General features: G+C 47.4%; 1 protein-coding gene across 1 annotated transcript; it reads right to left on the minus strand.

Moving 5' to 3' along the window:
* Positions 1–1,976: 1,976 nt before the first annotated feature.
* On the minus strand, positions 1,977–20,800 carry LANCL1 (LanC like glutathione S-transferase 1). The gene is made up of 9 exons (XM_054830229.1): positions 20,632–20,800; positions 20,256–20,373; positions 12,633–12,840; positions 8,582–8,717; positions 8,094–8,240; positions 5,944–6,126; positions 5,345–5,521; positions 4,990–5,062; positions 1,977–4,110 (listed from the first exon to the last, which is right to left on the minus strand). Exons 1-9 carry the CDS (start codon positions 20,713–20,715, stop codon positions 4,034–4,036), a joined length of 1,203 nt encoding a protein of 400 aa, XP_054686204.1. The 5' UTR covers positions 20,716–20,800; the 3' UTR covers positions 1,977–4,033.
* Between the last annotated feature and the right edge of the window lie 973 nt (positions 20,801–21,773).

Raw genomic sequence — 21,773 nt, forward strand, 5'->3', positions numbered from 1 at the left:
CACAGGGATCCCCCTGAAAAACCGTGAAAAAAACCCTGGCCTGAAAACCCTCACTTCATGGGGCCCAGTCCCCTGCCTTGTCCTCCGTCCCCACATGTGGCAGAAGCGAGGGGTGCCTGAAAACTCCTGAGATTGCCTGTCAGCAAGGTCATGTTCCAATGGAGACAGCACTGCAAGCCCACCTGCAGGAGCCCTTTCAGCCCTACCTAGGCTTGTTTTTGCCCTGGGCATCAAAGTATCTGTGGTGAGCCTTGGCACCTTTACACATGTGCCTGGCTGGGTTTTCGTGATGCTCTTGCCCTTTTGGGATGTTCCCAAACCATAGGGGGTTCTACGGGGGGGGGCATGTTTGGTGCAGGAGACTTCACAGAGCCAAGGGCAGCCTGTGGGCGTGGGGGTTGTTGGCTCTGTAGTTCCTGGGAGTTGGGAGCAGTTGGTGGAAGAATTTGTGCAACGTCTGTAAAACTGATGTGGGGAGGCATAGAGTGTTTTCACCCAATGTGTGGAGCGTTTCCTTGAAAACCTGCCTGTGTGGCTGAAGAGCATGAAGAGTTGTCCTGCCTGTGGGGGCTCGTGGAGGAGCTTGGGCAGCTTCAGGCAGGATTGGGAAAGATGTGCTTTTTTTGTTTGTTTGGGTTTTTTTTGAGGGTGTATATGACTCATTTAGAAGCCATGCACTTCTGAAGGGCTTCCACATTTCTTCATCATCCCACAAATACAGTCTCATCTGTGTGGGCTTTTTGGTTTGAGCGACTTTCCGAGGGCTACCCAAGAGCTGCATCCCAGCTCTCTCGAGGTTGGATTGAGCAGCAAAGGGTGAAGGCTGCTGCTGTCAGGCTGCATTGCCACCTGCTGGGGACACACAGATCACCTCCACCCACGCTTCAGCAAGGGCTGTTCCCAGGCCAGCTCCCCAGCCAGGGGCAAGCCTAGCTGGGCTCCTGTGTGTTTCCTCAGGTGCTTGTTTTGGGCAGATCTGCTGCCTCCTGCTCTGCTGGATTTTGTCTTCACAGACTTTGTAACATTGCGTGTTGTAACTCTGGGGGTTTAGATTTCCTGGTCTGGGTACTGGCCTTCAGTTCAGGTTTCTTGGGTGTAACTAAAGAGATTTCTTATTTCTTGTCACTATAAGGCACTTGATTTTTAAAAAACACTGCAATGGACAAACATAACCATCACCAAGAACTAAATGTTAAATGTCTACACTTCTGATGAACTCCCTCTAAGGTAGCTTGTTGAAAACATGTAACTGCTGCTGTTCCAGGCTTTGTCTTGCTCCAGCTCCCTCTGCGTGGCACAAAGATGGGGAAGTGAGCAGGCAGCACACACCCCTGTATGAGGAAGGGTGGGCAACCAGAGAAACTGCAACACACTGCTTTCCCATCCTCATTGCTGGACCCTCTCCCTGAAGAGCTTTATCACAAACCTTAACAGAAATGGAAACTGTGGAAAATCAGGCTGTATAGGACCTCAAGCAGCCTAATTTATGCTTGTTCTGGAGGGCAGGATCACCTTTATCCATACCACTCCTGATAGTCTGGTCTTAAAGCCAGACTGTGGTGGACAGTCACAGCCTCTCTGAGGCAACATGTTCCTCCTTCCACTGGGCGGGAAGGTGCTTTTTTGGGAGGATCCACATCCTCTTCCTGGTGGCTAGTGCTGCACACAGGCATGTTTTGGTGCAATTCAGACTAACCTGCAGGACTGTGGTCTCCAATGGAAGCTATAGCAGGGAGGATGCAGCCTTGGACTGAGACAGCACTGCAGAAGGATGTCCTGGGAGAAAAGGACAGCCTGGGAGGGAAAGCACAGGACTGGACTCGATGGATTGGAGATAGGGAAAAATGTGAAATACTCAATGCACTCAGGCTGGGTGGGAGGCCAGTGAGCCTCCAGGAGCCACCAGAGTGGCTGTTGTGGCATATTGTGACGTGAATCCTGGTCATGAAGTGGGGCTAAAAATAACCCAAAGCTTGTTTGTTTCAGCATTTTTATTAAACAGTGCTCCACTCAGCAGTTGTACACCAGGCCCTGACAGTCCCAGAACCCTGGGACATGATGCTGCCACAACACCAGGCTGCACAAACCATCTCCTTTACAGAAACAGTGCCCAGGAGGAACCCAGGCTCAGAGCAGTGTCCTGCACTGCCATTGCACCAGCCAAGCTGGGAGGTAACTTACAGCAGGCCTCATGTACTACAGGATCACACCCCCAAGCTGTTTGACTAGCCAAATCCTGCTCTCAAGGCTGTGCTTCCTCCTTTCCAGTCACCTCCCACTGTTGTTTAGGCCCTGTGAATGATAGGAGATGACCCCTGCTGAGTCTGCATGAGCTTGAGGCTTCTGACAGGGATGCCCAGCCCAGAGCTGATGAGCTTCTCTGCACTTCAGCCTGTCTTTTTATGGACCTCCAGAAACCTGTGATGGCAGCAGGAGGCTGGGCTTTGAGAAACAGGCAGCCTTCCAGGAATGGTTTCTACTCTTTGCTGGAGCAGCCCATCCAGGAGGTTCTTCAGGGTCAGCCTAAGCCACTGGGGCTAGGCTATCTTGTGTTCAGGCACACGTGAGCTAGCTGTGTTAGTGTGTCAGGTTTGGTCCTCCTGCTTCACTATCGCTGGTGCAGGAGTGTGCCAGCTTGGAGGCTGCCTGCGCTGCCCTGCAGCTGCTTGCCTGCTCTTAGGTGGCCTGAGGCACTCAGCAACTGGGGCCTTAAAAGATCAAAAGCCATGTCCACTCTTGTGCAGGCTGAGGTGCTGCCCTCAAACAGCACAAAGTGGTACGGCTGCATCAGTAACTTTCACTGCGCTCCATGTTCAGCTCATGCTCAGTGCTAAAGTAGTTTAGGTCAGGTCCCTAATTGCTGCAAATTAGTGTAACATCAGCTAAGGATGGAAAAGCAGAATTACCCCTTGCAAGTATCTGGTCTGCTTGACAGGTCAAAGCTATTTAACCTAGGGCAAGTTTTCCAGTTGGGTCAACGTGTGGTTGCATATCAAACTACAACAAGCAGTAACAAGGCAAACACTTGACTCAAATTATCCAGGTTCAGGAAAGCTTATAAAATAAAGCATGTAAACAACAGCTCTACAGGTAATAGGTTAAACACTGACAGAACTCAGTGGAATACATTTCTTTTCCCATGCTGCTGCTGGTGAGCTTGGCACCACGTAACGCCTATAATATTCATACACAATTTAAAATAAAGACTGCAAAATAAACTTTCAAAGCTAAACAGAAGAGACTGCACTAGCAAGCATGCTTAGCTCACTTTTAGATTGGAGTTTTCCATTAGATCATCACTAGACTTTTGCAAGGTTTAGCATAAGATAGCAAATAAGCACAAAAGCTAGTGGATTATTTGTCACTGGGGAAAAAAAAAGCACACAAGAGCTGTACATAGCTTTTGCCTTTAAAGCAGACAGGTGGCAATTCAGGACAAGGCTTTGGCATTTCAGTTCCAGCTGTGCCACTTGCTATCTGTCATCAAAAAAACCCACATATAAAGACTCCACAGTCCATCACACTCACTTCATGCAGAGCAGCCCAGCTACTGAACTGCCTCCTCCCTGGGTACTCAGAAAGAAAATACTTAAAAGCAACTTACAGGGCAATAGTCTCAGTTTTTCATCTTTTGTTTTCCAAAGGGAACTAAATTCCTGCAACTATTTGTCAGCACAAAAAAAGAAAATAAAATTAAATGGCCAAAGTTACATTCAATAGAAAACTTTTTCCTAGGAAACGGGATACAGAAAATAGCAAAATTCTATAGCCAACAAAATACTGTACATTTTCTCCCTGCTCCCAGCTGCAGCCCTGCATTTTTAAGAGACACCAACAAAATCTGCATTATGTCTTTTAAATTGAAACAATGCAACAAGATGACTAGAAATATTAGAGAACTCAGCACGCCCTCAGGAGGATGGATTTACATTCAGTTAGGTGAACAATGATGAGTTTGGAAGAAGGAGAAAGCAGCTTCAAACTGCTTTTCCAAGCGTGGAAAGATTCAGGCAGGAAACTGCCAAGCTTAGATTTAGAGTTCAAATGCGGGGAACTTGGCCTTGGTTGGTACCAGCAGGTCAGCAAGAAAGTAAATTGTTCCAGCCATTCCTGAGGATAAGAAAATACAATGTGCTTCAGAGAAAGATTCCCTTTGGGCACCCATTTTATCAATTATCCAGGGAGTGAATGAGTCATGAAGACAGAAGAAAGGAAAATGTTTTCAGAAGGACCTAAAATTTCCAAGGTCTGAACCCAGGTTTCCCAAACAACGTAGGTACTTCAGTGGGGAAAGCATTTTGAAGTTAATCAAATGTTGAAAAGCACCTGGGAAAACATGATGGGTCTTCCCCCCTCCAGCTCACTCCCTTCTGCTTTTTCTGTCCACAGGTTTAACAATCTGAGTATCTTTGCAAGAATTCAGACCCTGTGACATTGCTGCCCCAGGTCCTCCCTGATGTAGCTGCCCTTGTTCCTTGCCCTGCAGCAAAGCTAAGGAGATGTACGTTAGCTGAGGAACTGGCTCTTTCAGCAGTACCTGCTGATGGCGGATTTTGGGGGACAAAGTGCCAGAGGAGCCAACAAGGCCTACAAAAGCAGCCCCATTAGTTCCTCACCTTTGGAATGGAACTGGAAAGCCCATGAAGGACTTTAATCCTTAAAAATGCACAGAAAAGAGACTGACTGAGAAGCCAGGCTACAAATTACTGTAAGGTAGACTTTGGCTTGTAACCATTAAAGAATTCCCCTTGAGACCTGCATGCAGAATCTGCGCAGGAGGCCTGAGAGGACAAAATGCTCCAGCTGAGACATTAGCCTGTGCTACAAGAAGACTGCTTCTGAGAAAGGGTAAAATCAGCGAATACAATTTCCCTCCCATCCTCTACACTGAATTTTGCAAAGACTTCAGTGGAGCACGTGTTTGGTTCTCCTTGGTGCTGGACTGGCCCAGATCCAGGAGCAAAACACAAGCATAGAGATGGAGGTTACCTTCAAAGAGAGAGAATGGCGTGTCTGGAGTCCGGCACCCATGTTGGCCATAGCTTAAACACCACTCTGCAAACTGAAGAAAGAGGAAGAAAAAAGTGTTCAAGTTTTCTTAAAGACAGATCTTAAAAAACCCACCACCCTCATCCTCATGTTATCCCTTGCAGAGCAAGGCTTCTGCAGGATATTCCTTCTGTACAGGCTGTCAGACAGTGACTGCGCTGCTGAAGGACTATTCTGGTGGAGCTGCTCAGATCTAGCAGTATCTCTGCCACACTAGAAATTAGGTTTCAAAGGCAAAGGTGCTGACATAAAAGAAGTGAATGATCCCCTCCCCCTTCCTTACACAGGCTCTCACCTTGCAGGCCCTGTACAGGTATTTCATGTTCTGAGTGAGGTTGTACAGTGCTAGGAAGCCGTAAGCATTGCCGGCTGTCCCGTGGCATAGCCCATAGCCTTTCTTCAGTAATCCATACTGCCAGATCACTTCTGCACACTGCAGGGCATCATTTAGGTACTGCTGTTCCCCAAAGACCTGCAGACAAAAGAAATATTTTCTCTTGCCAAGGCAGTTTCCTCCACACAAAGAGCATCCCTGCCAGAGTGGGGAGGCTTGGGTTAATTGGTTTCTTTCCTACTGAAGCCTTAATGCTGTGACTTTGCTGTCTACTTTAAAGGAGATAGTTTTTGATACGATGAAGGGGGCTATGTGACCATTACTTCGCACACAACTAGTTGTCATCGTCAGTCACCTGCAGCAGGACACCCCACACAGCTGATGGATATTTTCAGAAATAATTTTTTAAAAGACTAATTTCTGTTTCTGTCAGTGGTCCCTGTGGGGTGATTTCACAAGCCATCCTACTCTCAGGCAGGGGGGAATCTCAACAGAGTCTTCTCCATGATGAAGTTCCACATTTAGGGTTCGCCAAAATGTCTTTGCAAGATTTCTGGTACCTTGTAGGCCTGGACAAGCATGTAGATAACACCTGGTGCCCCATGGCACCAGTGGACGAGTAGGTCTCTGGTGTCATCGATGCATGGAGGGTAATTACCAGATGGGAACTTGAGCTGGCAGACGTAGTCCACGCTGGGTTTGACTGTGTTGTGCAGTTTTACTTGGCTCACTCCAAGGCCGGGCTAAGAGAGAGCAAGCGTTACATCAGGGAGAATTACCATTCTGTCTCTCCCTAAGAAGCCCAACATCTACCTGAAAGGCAGAAACAAAGCCAACTATGGCCATGTTCCCTCTTGCTCCTTGCAAATCAAGTCATTTCTTTGGTCCAGGCTTTTACACACCACAAATACCCACTTGGCCCCAAGCTGCTCTGCAGGGACTTATTTCCAGTCACACCCTGGCATCCCCAGAAGCAAAGGCTGCCCCTAGCGTGTCACGCAGCCTGCTTCTTTTCCTGAAGATGAGTGGGAATAGTTTCAGGTACCCAGAGCTGGAATAAAGAGATAAACTCTACAAAAACAGTATTAAGGATGAATACCAGGAATGATTTCTAGCACCTAGACCATCTCAGCTCTGAGCTGCTGGGCCAGCCTAGCTAGTGGGCTGTGATGATGCATTTTCACAGATGTTTCTGAGTAATTGCAAGGGGGTGACTTCACTGCTGACCTCAGACAGAAACAAGGGAGTGTCCTCTTCCAGTGACACTGCCCCACGTGAAATCTGTGCTGTTCTGACTTCTCATGGCAGACTGCAATGAGCACTCTCATCTGAAGATCACACTGTTCCCAGGTTGAAAACTTAAAAATTAAAAATCAATACTTGCGCTGTAAAACCATTAGAGAGAAAAGTGCAATGTTCTCCTCTCCCTATTTCCCTTGTTTGCTTCCCCCAAGGCTTTTTTGTGCATCATGCTTGGCTGATCCAGGCTCCTTGTACTTCATACGGCAGAGAAGCACGAAGCCCATGCAGTATTTTATGGGAGATTTACACTTAAAATTCTTTAAAACATCAGCCTGGGAACAAGCTCAGGGACTCGGTGCAAATCTGGGTTCACAGCACATTGCTGTCTCCCCTCCTCCCAACTGACATTCCATACTCCTGGGCAATAATCACTTCACATCCTCCTTTTGCCAAATCTCCTTCTGCTTAAAAACCACTAACCACCCCTTCCTCTCTGAGTCACCTAAGAGGGTTATATTCACAGGAACTCCACTTATCCTGTATGGGCTTGAACTTTGAGGTTGCTGAGGGAAAGCTACAAATACCTGAAACCTGGTGGCTTTTTTTCCACCTGCTGTGAGAGTTGGGTCTAATAAAAGATATCACCTATTTCTATGACTCTTGCTATATTAAAATAATTTGTGTTGCTCAGTGGGTGCCCTTAATGCTTTGAAAATGCAATGTTATTTATTGCTGTTATTTTTCTAAGAGCTTAAGCACTGTAAATTTATGCATAAAGTGACCCATACAGGGGAATTACCATCACCCTCATTTCAGAGCCAGGGAAGTGAAGATTCCCAGAGTTCCAGTGAGTTGTGCAAAACTGTAAGAAAGACAGCAACAAAGCAAAGGGGCACTACAGCTCCCAACCTCTTGTCTTGCCCTGTCTGCTTCAGGCACTATAGAATTCAGCTTCTTTATCTAAGTAAAAAGTCCCACTTCTTTAACATTTAGATATAGGCTCTGATTTAGAAACAAAGGCATTTCCTACCATCAACACAATCTCTTTCACCACACTTTTCTTACAGAGATTCTCATTCTGTAACAATCTAGGATTGCTCCAAGTAACCACCTCAAAAAAAAAAATGCAGGAAGCCCACAAGCACCAACAAATGGGAATACTTTATAAACAATTAACACAAGAGGAGGAAGCTCAGACCCAGGTGACCTGCAGGGCTTCATTATGTGAAACTGCTGGTATAATGCAGGCTGCATTTCCCTAGTGATCACCATGGAGGTGGGAAATTCAATCTCACAGATTTAGAGAAAACCTTTCTAAGTCGGAATGTGTGATCAAACCCAGGAATAAGCCCATCAGACAAGGGATCTTACCTAGTTTGATATCACCAAGAGCCAATTCAAATGTGCCTCCTTGTTCAAAGAAAGGTGAAACACCTGCTAATGGCCCCTCCCCTCCAGTGCCTCTTACCTGCATGAGATAGTAGTAAATCCCAGCCAAACCATGGGCTGCCCCTACATAGTACTCCTGGTACCACTCATACATCAGCGGGCTCTTTGCTGTAAAGTTCCTCCTTTTGGCCAAGCTTTCTCCTGAGGCTACAACAGCTTCGCAGACCTGTGGATGGGAACAGATGCCAGTGAGGGAAATGCTGCTGTCTTGGACAAGCACAGTGAGTATCTTGGCACAGAACAAGAGAGTTGTGTTTTCTGCTCAAGCAGGGGGAAGAGTGTGGGTGAGGGAGCAAAGTGTATGCCAATTCAGTACTGCCTATGGATTTATATGGATAGTGCAGGAGCATGTGGTGCTTTGCCCCTTTGGAAGAAGAACAGCAGGGTTACTGTGATGTGGTTTCTCCCTTGTTGCCAGAGTTCTCTACATCTAGCACTGATATTTACCTGCCCAAATATGAGCTGTGTGGGAAGAGACAGCTAACAAATCAGCAGAAGCCACAGTACCTGTTGAATGTGACTTTGAGGGATCTTCTCCTCTCCAAAGTGCTTGTTCACAAATATCAGTGCATAGAGATAGCCCATGCGCCCGTAGAGCAGTTCATCTGGCACTCGTGGGTCAAGCTTGTGTAGATGGAGCAAACTGCAAAGAAAAATTCATGTGGGGGAGATTAGAGGACACTCAATGCCAGGTAACCAAGTAGTGAGACTGGACCTCAAAAACATCTTTGTTCCTTTATGCTGCCTGTGCCCTAGGGGATGTCAGACCAGTCTTTGGGTCTCAGCCTTCCAGCTATGCAAGGTACAGAATCCCTTCTTCCCTCTGCTTTCTGTTTGGGTTATTGCTTTAGTCTGCTCAGCTCTTTACAGTGCTGCTGTGCTATGTGCTTGTTTTTTAGAGCACCAGCTCTAGGAGAGCTACTTGTGGGGAAACCTGGGCTATAGGAAACGGTCAGCAAAAAGTTGCTGACTGCTCAGGAAAGGCTGCCCACCACTACCTCCCTGTGATGCTGTTGGCAAGGCAGGCCCTCTGCCAAAAATGACTATTTTCAAACTAAACTGATACCTGTTTAATTTAGTTGCTAAGGAATGCTACAAAGTTAAACTAGTGCTGATGGTATGTGGAAAAAATCTCATGCCTTAAGCTCAGAAGTCCTGATAGAAAAGCTCCTTTCTCTCCACGCCTGCAAGTGGCCAGGGCTGCACTGTCAGTGGAAAAAGAGGTGCCTCTGTGAGCTAAAAATCTAGGTAAGAGGCAGGGAGAAGTAGCTGGAAATGTTGTTTAACATCAAGCCTCTGCAGCACATGTAAGAAATCCTCTCTAGGGAGAGTTGAGCAGTAGTAAGGACAGCTCGGCAGTGTGAGTGCTGTGGGCTGCTTGTGGTGCAACCGCGCACTGAGAACTGCCTGGCTGGCACCAGGCTTTAGCACGCAAGTGCAGAGTGAGAGGTCTGCTGGAGTCGGATACTTTCTTTGCCATTTTTCTATTATCATGTTGCAAAGTTGGTGTTATTCTTGTAGTGCTAACAGAGACTTACAGCTCTTCACACTGGTGCTTTGTAGCCCAATTCACTCTCTATGCAATTTTTCCTTTGTTTTGCCTCTCATCACAGTTCCAACAAGGCTGGATGTCCTTCCCTGTCAGAGCAGCAGGCAGAGATGTGACTGGTTTTTCTGTTCACCCCTAAGACAGCAATCTGAAAAATGACATCACTTTTAAAATAGCAAAATAAGTGGCTTCATGGCTGTTCCCTCAGCTGCTTTCTTCTGTGGCTGCAACAGGGAGAGGGCTAAGAAACCAGCCAGGGGACTTGTGCGTGTGCAGGGCTTCCCTGTCACAGCAGCGTGAGGAGCAGAAAAGGTGCCTTGGCAGCCTTTGCTCCTGCACATAACAACGTGTTGCAAAGAAAACAAGCAACCAAATGTCCGGAGTACCCTTGGAGCACAGAGAGGATGCCTGACTGTGACTTCCCATGGCAGGAAACTCTCCCTTGGCACTGGACTCTAAGTGAGCCGGGATATTGAAGGAGAGAGAGCAGTGTCTCAAGGTGGATTAGCCTCGTCTCCTCACATAGCGCTTGAGATGTGCATCGCTCCATGGGGGAAATTTCTCACAGGTTAAACCCAAGAGACAGACTTTACACCCAAGACTAGGAGTAAGGAGGGGTCCCTCTCTCAGCGGCATGGGCTGCAAGGAAAGCCCTGCTGCTTCCTCATGTCCCCTGTCCCCACATCCAAGGAAAGCAGATGAAGAGGAGGGTTTCCAAGGAGGAAAACAGTGTTTTGACAGATGGACTCTGCCCAGCACCAGGCTGGCCGGTGATGTCGTTCAGCTCTGAAACATCAGGTGCAATAGAAGGAATGGATGGGTGGATAAACAGTAATAGCCACAGGAGGGATTTTCTGAGGTCTGGATGTTAAGTCTTCTCATGGGGAAATCTGAACCAGCTGGAGCTACTATTCTTGCTCCTTATGCATTACCGCTTCTATCTGTAGCTGTTTTCCCAGCCAGGATAATCAGAGGAGGAAGCCTGCTAGCGGTTTCTGTTGTATTTGAAATGTGGGGCAGGGCTGCATGGCATGTGTGCAGCAAGAGATGCCTGGGATGCTGCTGGACTGATGGCATGCAGAATGCTTCTCTTGGATGGGAGAGGGTCCCTGAAAGGAAGAGCCAGTCCTGCTCATGTATCAGCCTATTATCTCAACTGTCAAAAATCAGTAGTTTCTGGACAGAGGGAAAGTGAGGCAGCTGTAGAGCAAGATGGGATTTTTGTACGCCACTGCCTCTAAAAGCAAACCTTTGACCCTCTGAATTGGTGGGAGATAGCAGGGAAAAGAGGATCCTTGGAACATAGCTCAGATTTTCACAGGCTCTTGGAAAATGGGCTACCCTGAAATGTTAGTCTCTCCAGAGCATAAAAGCACATTTGTTGGTCATAAACTCATTTAGGCAAGAGCAAGGAGCTAAGAAAAAGCAAGCTTCTGTCTCTTCCACTGCAGGTAAAACCTGGCTGATGGATTTTCTCCTTGGGCTCTGTAAAGATGAGGTGCTTTAAGAGACAGAGAACAGAATGGAGAGAGGCCTTCCTTCTCCACAGCTGTAATAGAAGTACATTTTCACTGCATAATGTAGCAACTATTCTGTAACTAAATAGCATACTCAAAATCCACTTAAGAGTTTTGATTAAGGGAGCTATTTCTCAAGGAAGTACTATCTTTTTAAAGGTAGCATGGTCAGGCTAACTGCTCTGAGAATTGGCAGCAGAGTAAGGACAGTATAACTGTTTCTTCAAGAAAGCCACAGTTTCCTTCTCTCAGATGTATGAAGAAACCAATTTCCAAGGCTCTGCCTTTATTATGCCATTAGATGGCAGTGCAGAATTAATCATGAGTTTCTATTCTGCCACAAAACTGTAGGCAGAACAGGAGGGATATGGGGAGGGGAGAGCTCCAGCAAGAAAATGTGAATTAGGGATTTTTTTACAACTTGGGGCTTATGCATTGACCACAACTGGCCAGTAGTTTGACAGATTAGTTCCCTTTTTGTTCTCAAATATATTAATCATAGTGAGATTCACCACTTTGACACAGTATTAAGCAAAACCTAACGCACAGATTATTTTAAGAATGAAGAAGAGAGTTCTGTCCTCAGACTGACCGTACTCACATAAACCAGTAGCTATTCTTAATTAAGGGAGCAGGAACTTGGTGTCCAAACCATACAGGCACCTCTGATTCCCACCCATGGCTTTTTTAATTGATATTATGCATCACTTGTTCATGGCTGTTTAAGGGCACTCAGTGCTGTTCTGAAGTGTCAGGGGTTTTCTCTTCTTTTTGTGCTGACCACGCGTAAATAGAAACTCTTCACAGGGCTGTTTCTCACCTTCTCAAAACTGATCTCCCTTAAGCAAGAAAAGCTTGAAACTGCATATTCTTAACTTTTTTCCTTCCTCTGCAACATGCTGATCTGACTGCAGGACTGCTTGTTTGTCCTTTTCTTAAGTACCCAACAAAAATACACTTAAAAATAGTTGAGGAAAGGCAGAAAATAGAAATAAATGAATCATAACCAGCTGCATTCAGCAGTTGAAAGGAATGCTGTCAATCTTAGGTTTAAGTGAAAGTCAAATAACAAATAGCAAGTGGAAACGAGTGACAAAATCTAATAATCCTGCCACATTTCTCCTTTTCATCAAAGTGGCTGTAAAGCTAAATTTAAGGGTTCTGAAAAAATACAAAACCTTACCTTCTGGATTATTTTTTTTAATTTTGGCATTTTTTCTTCCTGCGTTCATCTGAATTATTTTTAAAATGGTACTACCAGCTGAACAATATCCTTGCTCCCCAGCCTGCCAGATAAGCCTTTTTGTCCTTAAGCTAGCTCTTTCCCCAGGCCAGAACAAGTTTGCGCTGCCTTGCTAAATTACTAGATTACCTCTCACATAACGACTGCAACAAAATATATTCAGGCTTGGTGGAGAGTGCCCAGTACAAGCCCAGACCGGCTCTATGAGCAAGAGGAATGTTAGGTCAAAGACGTAACCAAGTGTTTTACCGAGTGATGCAGTCTTCTGACTGCTTCTGGTTCTGCAGTTTGTGGTAGATGACAGCAGCCACTGCCAGGGGCCCGGCATCTCCACACAAGAAAGTGATGGATCTTCTTGTCAGACAGCTCAGGCTCTTCTTCGCATACTCTTGGGCCACCTGAAGGTAGGCCGGATCTCCGTACACATCATACAGGTGCAAATACAGCAAAGCAATGCCTGCAAAAAGAACGTAAAGGTTGCACCCACCAGAAAAGTTTACCCTTCCTGCTATGCGCCCTGGCTGTTTTAATGAACCGAAAAGCCTGGCCCTCAGCCTCATCTAGGGCATAAGCCTGCTAGACAGGCTTCTCAGGCACGTCCAGGTGCATAAACCATAGCTGCAGCATCCACAGCTTCTTTTCCTGCTTTGTGACCTCCTTGTACCTGATGTTGCTCATGAGTGGACTGCACGTCAAGACAAACAGCACTGTCTGACCCAGGAGGTCCTGGAGGACAGCAGAGCTTCTGATACACAGGTTACATACAATTTTAGTAGCAAGGAGCAAAAGATGAGACCTAGACAAACCCACCTAAATCTATCAAGTGTACCTAGGACTGCTAGGACTGTTGACAAAACAGTGGAGGAAAAAAAAAATCATCATTGGGCAAGATGGTACTTGTGGGAGAGTAGTGCTGAGTTGTTACCCTCTTTCAATTATTTTTTTCCCCATGCCAGGAGGTAAAGGGCTGGGTCACTTAGCTTGGATTGGGTTTTTAAAAAAGGGACACGTCATCAGCACTGAGAAGCAGCACCTTTAAGACATCCTACAAAAGGGCTGCCCGACTGTTTGCTGCAGCACATCACTGATAAGATCAGCCCTTGTCTGAAACATAAAGAGCTACCTGGAACATTGGAAATGTCCTCCCTGGAGGTTTTCAATGGGCTGGCTAGCTACAGAAACAACTCCGCTACTGAGAAGTCACATCAATTGCTGTCCTTTGCCTCTGTCTGCCCTATCTTCATCCAGCTCTTGAAGCTTTTAGTAGGTAGCTGAGGAGTCCTCCATAAGTCTGTGTCTGAAATGTCTGCCACACTTGAAACCACCCTTCTGATCTGGAAGGCATCCTCAAAAATGCAGTGAAGAAAGCTGCTAGTCTACATCACTTACAGAAAAGCTTATTTCTCCCCTTACTAGTAACCATATCTAAGAAGAGTTGGGCCCTGCATTTAAGCCTAAGTTAGTACAGCCAGTCTCTGCAGATTTTGATGTGGTAAGGTGAGGCATGGGGGGCAAGGGTGCAAAATTACTTTCCATGGTACTGAGGACAATTTTAAATTTAGACAGTTTTCTCATTTTGCGTGGGTAATCTCCAAAGCTTCGTGCTACAGATAATTCAATTCCACATGTATATTAAGGGCAAATTTCCATTTGATGCTCACGCTAATAACCTTGTCCTCTCTCTAAGCAGTTCAGTGTTAGTATTTCCAGAGAGAGCTCAGATGTACGGTGCCATCACTCAAGTCTATAAGGATGTGGATATGAAGCCCTTCTTTAAAGGGGAACCCTCCTCTTCCAGCTAGCAAATATCAAGTGACTGATTTATTTAGCACCTAGCACAGCTTCTAGAGTTTAAAAGGCCTGACAGCTGTCTGAGCACAACTTGCACTCTTGACTTATCTGCTTTAATATACAACTTTTTCCTTGTAAGTAGCTTCTATTCCCACTGCCATCATACCACCCCAATTATGTACATAACTACCATGCTAAGACCAGCGCTAGAATTGAATTCTTAGAAAATCAATGTCTTGGCATTGTTTTCCTCTGACGACTTTGTCTCTCCTCCTTTAAAACATTTCTTGCCCCCTTTCCTCCCAGGCCCAAGTGTCTTTAGAAAAGACTCCAAAAAACCATTGACCTACATAAAAGGATGGAAGGGATAAGTTGCTTCACCAAATCATTCATTTTTCCTTTTTCTTTAAAACCCAAAGGCCTTACAAACTGGATCTAAGGCCAATTTTTTCAACTCACTTCTCAAGGAATTCATACTCCCAAGCTGATCAGAAGGGCACAATGCAGTGCCTTCAGCCTGATGCTTGCTCTGTGGCTACCTGTGAGCCCAAAAGTAGGGAAAGCCAGCGGAGGAGGGCAAGCCCATGCACAAAGAAGCAATGTTTACAGATTTATGCAGAGGGATACAAAATGCAGTCAGCTGGGTGGGGAATGTCCTGTATTGACCTGTGTGCCAAAATGTAGGCAGCGTATTTCAGAGGCAGTGCAGTTTGGAGAGAGAGTTTCCACCTACTGAACTTGGCTCAGCTAGGCAGCGTTGCTCTGCAGAAGCTATTCCATAGCTCTGCCTCACTCCTTTCCAATAATTCCTTCCTCACCCCAACTGACAAGGTAGGGTTTGCTGACCGACTGGGCATTTGTTTGGCATGCTTTAAGTGCCATACAAACATGGCATCATCAGTCAAATGGGGCTAGGTAAGCAGTGGATCTGCTCCGTTTCTGTGTGCCCTGGAGGTCTGTGTTCAGTGTCCCAGCTGGAAATGTGACCTGGTTTTGTGACCTCAAACTCCTGGATGTTTCCAGCAGAACTTCCATGCAGTGGCTGCCTGTGGCCTGCTACTGCCAAGGTGTACAGGCTTTGTTCTGTTTATTGGTTACTACTGGACCTTCTTCTCTGTAGTTTCTCCAGACTTGAAAGTTTTTTGCTCCTTGCAGTGTAAGACCTGCTGCATAGCCACACGTGATGGAGAATGCATCAGACATCACTTGATGGTGCAGGAACACATGTGCTACTGACAACATATCCTTTAGCAGGGCTCTGATGACTGAAACCGCCATCCCTAGTGTGCAGGAAGCCAATACACTGGAGTGTTAATGCCCACGATGCTTGCTCACTGCAGGGAATCAGGAGGCAAAAATCAATTCTGCATGTCTCCCACAAAGCCTGTGTATTTAACATCTTCAGTAGGACAGTAAACAACATCTCTCTCCTCTTGCTATCCTGTACGAGCAGTATTATAGATGCAGAGGACTGCTTTGCATTACAGATTTCTTTTGAGTGGGGCAGAGGTGGAGACTTAAAATGTGCATAGTGGAAATGGCATTGTTTGCACCAGTTTGTTAGTGCTGATGGCCCTGACTTTAGCAACCATTGATTTCAAGAGAACAGATATCGCTGGAGATACCAGAAAAGTTTTTGCTCAAGAGCTAAAGCACTGCAGCAGGCTGAAAGAATCTCTCATCCATATGACCATTCTGATGATCACAGAGAAGTAAAGCTGTGCCTCGACTTCGCTGCAAGTTTAGACTTGTTCTTTATGTTGGATTGCACTATCACTGCAAACAGTTCTGTTGGTGGGAGAACAGCAGTAGTGAGACAAAGCTTCCCCTTCATGCTGAATAGAGTGGATAAAAGCAAGAGGAAGCACTGCTCAGCGTCAGCTCCACTGCAGTCCCCTTCCTGACAGCACCAGCAGGGATGCCCATTAGACTGTTTTGAACATGCCTCCTTGTCTACCAGGAGCTGAGCTGCAACATGGTCCTTTCTCAAAGGACAATAGGTTGCCACAAAAGGAGATTTCTTGACCTAATTTGGACCAGTTCCAAACCTGCCATCTACAGTAATAAAGAGCTCAGAGATCTTGCGTTGACCCAGGGAAGTAAGTCAGCCAGCACCCTCAAACCAGGATGTCAAACACAGAGGGAAGAAGCGGAAACCTATCTCTGCACATAGTCATGAAGCCTGATGGTTTCTAGTGAGAAACCTGTCATTTTAACGAGTCAGGTATGGGGTACAAGTTGCAGAGGGGGTGGCATAGCTTTACTGCCCAGCTCAAAGGATAATAAGCATCTCTTCTGGTGCAGATGCGTGGGATGTTATCTTGTGCTCATAAATGCATGCCAAAGCCATGCTGAATAGGACAGTGAGACATCTTCTCAGGAGGGCTGTATCATCCCATATTCAGAACTGTCTGGGGAGCCTCAGGTGCATTTTACTACAGCTTGCAGCTTGCCTTCCTAGAGCATTGTGGGACATAGGGCATTTCTCAGGATGCCTCAGCTTCTCTAGCCTAAAAACCTGGGCAACAAAGCTTCTTTTGTAAAAAGTTCCCCTCCCGCAAAAAAACCCAAACCAAAGCTACCATTACCCCATCAGAGAATCCTACAACAGGTTAGGTTAGTAGGGCTTCGTGGACGTGATCTGATCCAACCCTCTGAAAGTAAGGCTAAGTTCAAATTTACATCCCATTGCTCTGAGCCTTGTCCAGTCAAATACTGACTATCCCTAAGAACGGACATTTCACAAAAAATACCCACCAAGCACTTGGCAGGAATGTGATTTATATGAGTGACGCAAGGCACTCTATTCTCTCTCATCAAATGCAGCCTCACTGCCTCTTAGTCTGTAGGGATTAGGTAAGGATTTCTGTTTTTCTGAACAGAACTCTCTTAAGGAGATGATAGTTGTCTAGGTTCTGAGGTTAAAACTGAGATATTGCACTAAAGTGAATGAAAGGTGTTTTTCCAGAAGCTTTCCTGAACTGGTAAGGTCAGAATTTCCATCCATTCTTAAACAGCTTTTCTTTCATCTGGTGTGTCTTTTGAAGAGCCCTTTCAGAAGACAACTCAACCGTGCTCCTCGTCTCCACTTGCCAACAGGCCAGCCAAGAGCTGTGGGTGGAGGAGGCCAGCTGGACTCACTGGTCTGTTTCAGAGGCCCTTCAGCTCTGAAAGCCACAGCTATGAAGTTGCTAGAGAAGAAGATGCTCGCATGGGAAACAAATTCCAAAGGCACTGCCATAATGCAGAGGAGAGGAATCTCTCCCCTATGTACCGTTTCAGGTGGCAGATCACCTCATCATCTTGGAAGGACATAACAGTCCAGCCGGCACTGCGCTCAGGAGCCTCCTAGCTCCTGCAGTCGGCTAAGAGGTGACAGGAGTGAAGTCAGTCTCCTTCCATTCCATCATCTATGCTCCCAGTCATGGTAGTCTTTGGAGCAAGGCCTCTTGCACTATGAGAAATAGCAATGCACATGTACATACTCTTCGGCATCCTCATGCTAATCTATTTGAAAATGGATGAGGCAGTTGTACTTCTGCCAGGATTTGAAGTGCTTCCGATTCAGAATTAGCTTACGGCAATTTACCTTCCCTCAGTCAACGCTTTGATACCAGTGAAACAAATTAAGACCACAAAAGCTCTTGCAACAGTCTAGCTAAACTGATTACAAGACAGAACACAACAGCTGAGTCTGGTCTATACCCAGGCACGTACTAGGTGCTGCCTACGGGCCCCTGGTCTCTATGGGGAACTGAATGAAACTGTAACAAGCTGATTCAAATGCGTTTTGAGGGCATTCAGCCGTGTATGCTGGATAATCTTGATCCAAAGTGTGTTTTTACTGCCTCTGAGCTGAAAATATAAGTCCATCCTTCCGTCCCTCTGCTGCAACCTCACATGCCAAGAAGCTGTGGCTTCCCTGGCACAAATGCAGGCCAGGGGAACGGGGCTCTGTCAAGTGCATTGGGAAAGAAACAGGCACCAAAGTAAAATACCAGCATATGCTGTGTATTACCGGGTGTAATGTAGTACACTCAAGTATGCTACATTTCACGCAGAGTTTGCGCTAAGAGCGCCACATTTCAAATATCTCTTATTAGCAGCCACAAGAGTGCAGGTTGATTTCAGACTGCTGGGCAATGATTTACATGAGAAGATACTCAACAAGCCTTTTCTACATAAGCAATTACAGGAAAAAGCTGCTGTCTTGGCCCAATTAATTTTGTCTCGGGAAACCAGCACTGAATAAATTAATATAGCTAGAATTAGAAAAGAAGGGAGGGTGACAAAGATACAGTGTAATATCTGCAAACTTCGCTTTGCTGGCTGTGACCTGCAGGAAATCTGTCCATGGTTTTTTTCTAATCCTATTAGCCAAGGCAAGAACGTTGTGTGCCCAATGAGGAGTGATCCCTGGGAGCAAAAGTGAAGACTCCCTCTTGAGAAACTCCCTTCCAAATAAAAACAAGCCAAAATCATACCAGAGCTCTCAACCACTGTTGCACAACTGCAGTCACTTTCCAACACAAAGCTCCTTAAGGCCACCCTAAGGAAGAGAACATGGTCTCTGGTGAAAGGTGGTTACCTTCTCCCTGCAGACTTTCAGGCTATTCCTAACATCAGCTAATTGTCTGCCTGCTTTATCTCCTGAATTATTCTGGCCAGAGGTAGACTCTACCATCATGCCAAGTAGCACCCTTGTGACTAAGACCATCTTTACGCATGGAGTACTTTTCATCTGAGGGAACCTCAGAGCAGGGTCACACAATCTGGGAGACTGAACCTGTCTGCCAAGATGAAATCAGCCAGCACTGAACAAAAAATGCATAAATTCACAAGCAGCAACAGCAGAGTGCTGCCAGGCAGCAACTGATGAAATTAATGTTCTCCCACGCTGGAATTTAATACTGGCATCCTAGCATTTCTTAGGAACTGCTCTAGAGTGCTCTCAGCGCCTGTCTACCTTACTAAAATTTTTAAGCAGGCATTTCTGGCAATGCTATCATCAAACTGCAACGTTAGTTTAGCGCCAACACAATGAACACCATTCTCCGAAGCAAACCGGTGGCATCACGTTTCATAGCATCCAAGCACAAGCCAGCCACGCCCAGATTATAATACAGAAAGTTGCCATTTAGGATTGCAGTGTATTGCCAAAAAAAAAAAAAAAGTGGCAAAAAATCTTGCAGCAAGCATGAGATTAATTGCAACTACCCCAGGATCCCTCTCTAGAGCCTGGCACAGTGCACAAGGCAGGAAAGCTGACAAAGCATACAGCAGCAGCCAAGGATGAGGCGGCAGAGAAAGGTGTGTCCTCCCTGGCTCCAGTGGGTAGGAATAGGGAGGGGAAGGCAGGGCATACTACCGAGGAAGGAAAACCAGGTTGAAAATGCAGAACAGAAGAACAACAAGCTCCTGGAAGCTTTTCACACGAGAGTTAGTGTGAGGAAGGCTTCCATCCTTCATTATACTCACATTTGCATTTCTGCTCCTTCCAGCAGGTACTGGAGCAGAACTAGCCCTGGCTAAGTGGAGAGGCACTACCTGGGGAACACGAATGGAGCAACCTGCCAGTCAGACAATGTCATATGATAGAATTCAGCCCAAACAGAAAAGATGGGTATTATCTCAGGCCATAAGCTCACCGCTGCCACATGCAAGGACTTCTTGCAGGTAAATGACCTAGCGTGTACATCTGCCTGTTTCGTGGAACATTGGTTTACTCGTCACCGTGGCCAGATTTGGAGCCAGTCCCTTTGAAGGCTCTCGTGTTTGCTCTCAAGCAGGCGCTGGCTTTCTCTGTTGTATAAATTTGGCACTATTAACCAAGAGAAGACCCGCTCTTGCCCTGCAACGCTACAGTCTTCCCTCTGCGGCTTGAAACCTGCTCCAAAAATGGGGAGTCCCGAGGAAGACAGCCCCTTGTTTTAATGGATGCATGCAGAAGAAGCATCGTTCTTGACTTGGATCTACTGTGATCACTCAACTAGCCAAAACAAACCCATGGTCTGCCTTGGCCTGACCTAGAAGTCCGCTCCAGAGAGCTCCTGCTCCATCCAATCCCACCAGCGACCCTACCTGCCCAGCCAGTGTACGTGGTGCAGTCCTGCGGGTCAGCAGACTTGAGGCCCCTCTCCATCTGCTGGAGCAGCTCCCTGATTTTGTTATTCAGCCGCTGCGTGAATTCGGGGGTCAGCTGTGGAGAAAAAAAACCCCCACAAAAAAACCGTGAAGGAAACACTAGCAGGCAGATGGGGTTTTGGTAAGCTGGAGGTACCCGGAGGGGGCACAACCAGGGAACCGGGTGTTTTTTAACCTGACAGGTCTCTGCTGGAAACCCTTGGGTACCTCAGGAACAGGCTGGGCTCCTGGCTGCCTAGCTTGGCTTGGCGGCCGGGGCGGGAGCGGGCCCTTCCCGGGGACGGCCTGGCCGCCTCACCCCGACCCCACTCACCCTCCCGGCGGCGTCAAAGTAGCCGGTGGCCAAGGACTTGTCGTAGTCCGCGTAGGGGTTAGGAAGCGCCCGCTGCGCCATCATGGTGCCGCCGTCCCCGCTTCGCTTCGCTTCGCTCCGCCGCGATCCGCCCCCGCTCCGCCCCGGAAGGGAGCGGGTGTCGGTGTAAGTCCCTCGGCTGCTCTCCTTCCCTTAGCCCGCCGCGCTGAGGCGCCGGTTGAGGCCGCGCCGTGCGGCTTCAGGGGCTCTGTGAGGCTTTAGAGGGAGCCCCGCGGCGGTTAAAGGCCCTTGCAGCTGGCTCTGAGGGGCTTGCAGGCTCCGTGGGGTTTAGAGGCTTTTTTCGGCTGGCTCTTTAGGGTTTATGGAGCGCTTAAGGGCCCCTTGCAGCTCCCTCTGTGAGGTTTAGCGCCCCCCCCCCCCCTTTTTTTCTTTGACTCTGTGGGGTTTAGGGAGCCCTGTAGGGTTTGGGATCCCCAACAGCTGACCCTGTGGTGCTTAGAGAGCCCTGCGGGGTTTTGGGGCCCATTGCAGCAGACCCTGTGGGGTGTAGGGAGTCCTGTAGGGTTTAGGGGCCCCTTGTGGCTGGCTCTGTGGGATTTGGGGAACACTGAGGGGTTTAGGACCCCTTGCAGCTGGCTCTCTGGGGCCTAGGAGCACTGTGGGGTTTAGGGGTGCCGTGGCTGTCTCCGTGGGGTTTAGGGGCACTGTTCAGTTTGGTTCGGCTGGCTCTATGAGGCTTGCAGGCCCTGTGGAGTTTGGGGCCCCTTGCAGCTGGCCCTGGGAATTTTGGGGTCTTGTGAGGATGGGCACCATGCGGTCAGCCCTGTGGGGCTGGTTGCCCCATGGGTGCAATGTGTGGGTGGTGGCAGAAGGTCAGGCCAAGGAACACGTGTTGAGTCCTGCTCCTCTCCAGCAGCGGTAGTTCCTCACCCGGGTTGGAGCCAGGCCTGACAAGTGACAGGGGCTTTCCTTTCCTGTCCCCTCCCGAGCTGCTCTGTCTCGCCCGCGCCAGCTGAGCCACCTCATCCTTGTGACTGGAGGGTAGGTCCTTTTGACTTGTAGCCCCTAGCAATGTAACTTGTCCTCCTGCTTTTCATCCCAAATGCCACATAGCTGTGATGCCCTGGTGACAGGGTCTCCCT

The sequence above is a fragment of the Grus americana genome, chromosome 6 (assembly GCF_028858705.1).
Source record: "Grus americana isolate bGruAme1 chromosome 6, bGruAme1.mat, whole genome shotgun sequence".
In the NCBI taxonomy this organism is placed as follows: domain Eukaryota; kingdom Metazoa; phylum Chordata; class Aves; order Gruiformes; family Gruidae; genus Grus; species Grus americana.

Coding starts and splice junctions, on each gene's coding strand:
- LANCL1 (XM_054830229.1), bottom strand. CDS start 20,715: ATGATGGCGCAGCGGGCGCTTCCTAACCCCTACGCGGACTACGACAAG. Junction 8,241..8,581: donor CTCAAAGTCACATTCAACAG/GTACTGTGGCTT, acceptor TCCCATCCACAG/GTCTGCGAAGCTGTTGTAGC. Junction 5,063..5,344: donor ACCTGTACAGGGCCTGCAAG/GTGAGAGCCTGT, acceptor CTCTTTCTTCAG/TTTGCAGAGTGGTGTTTAAG.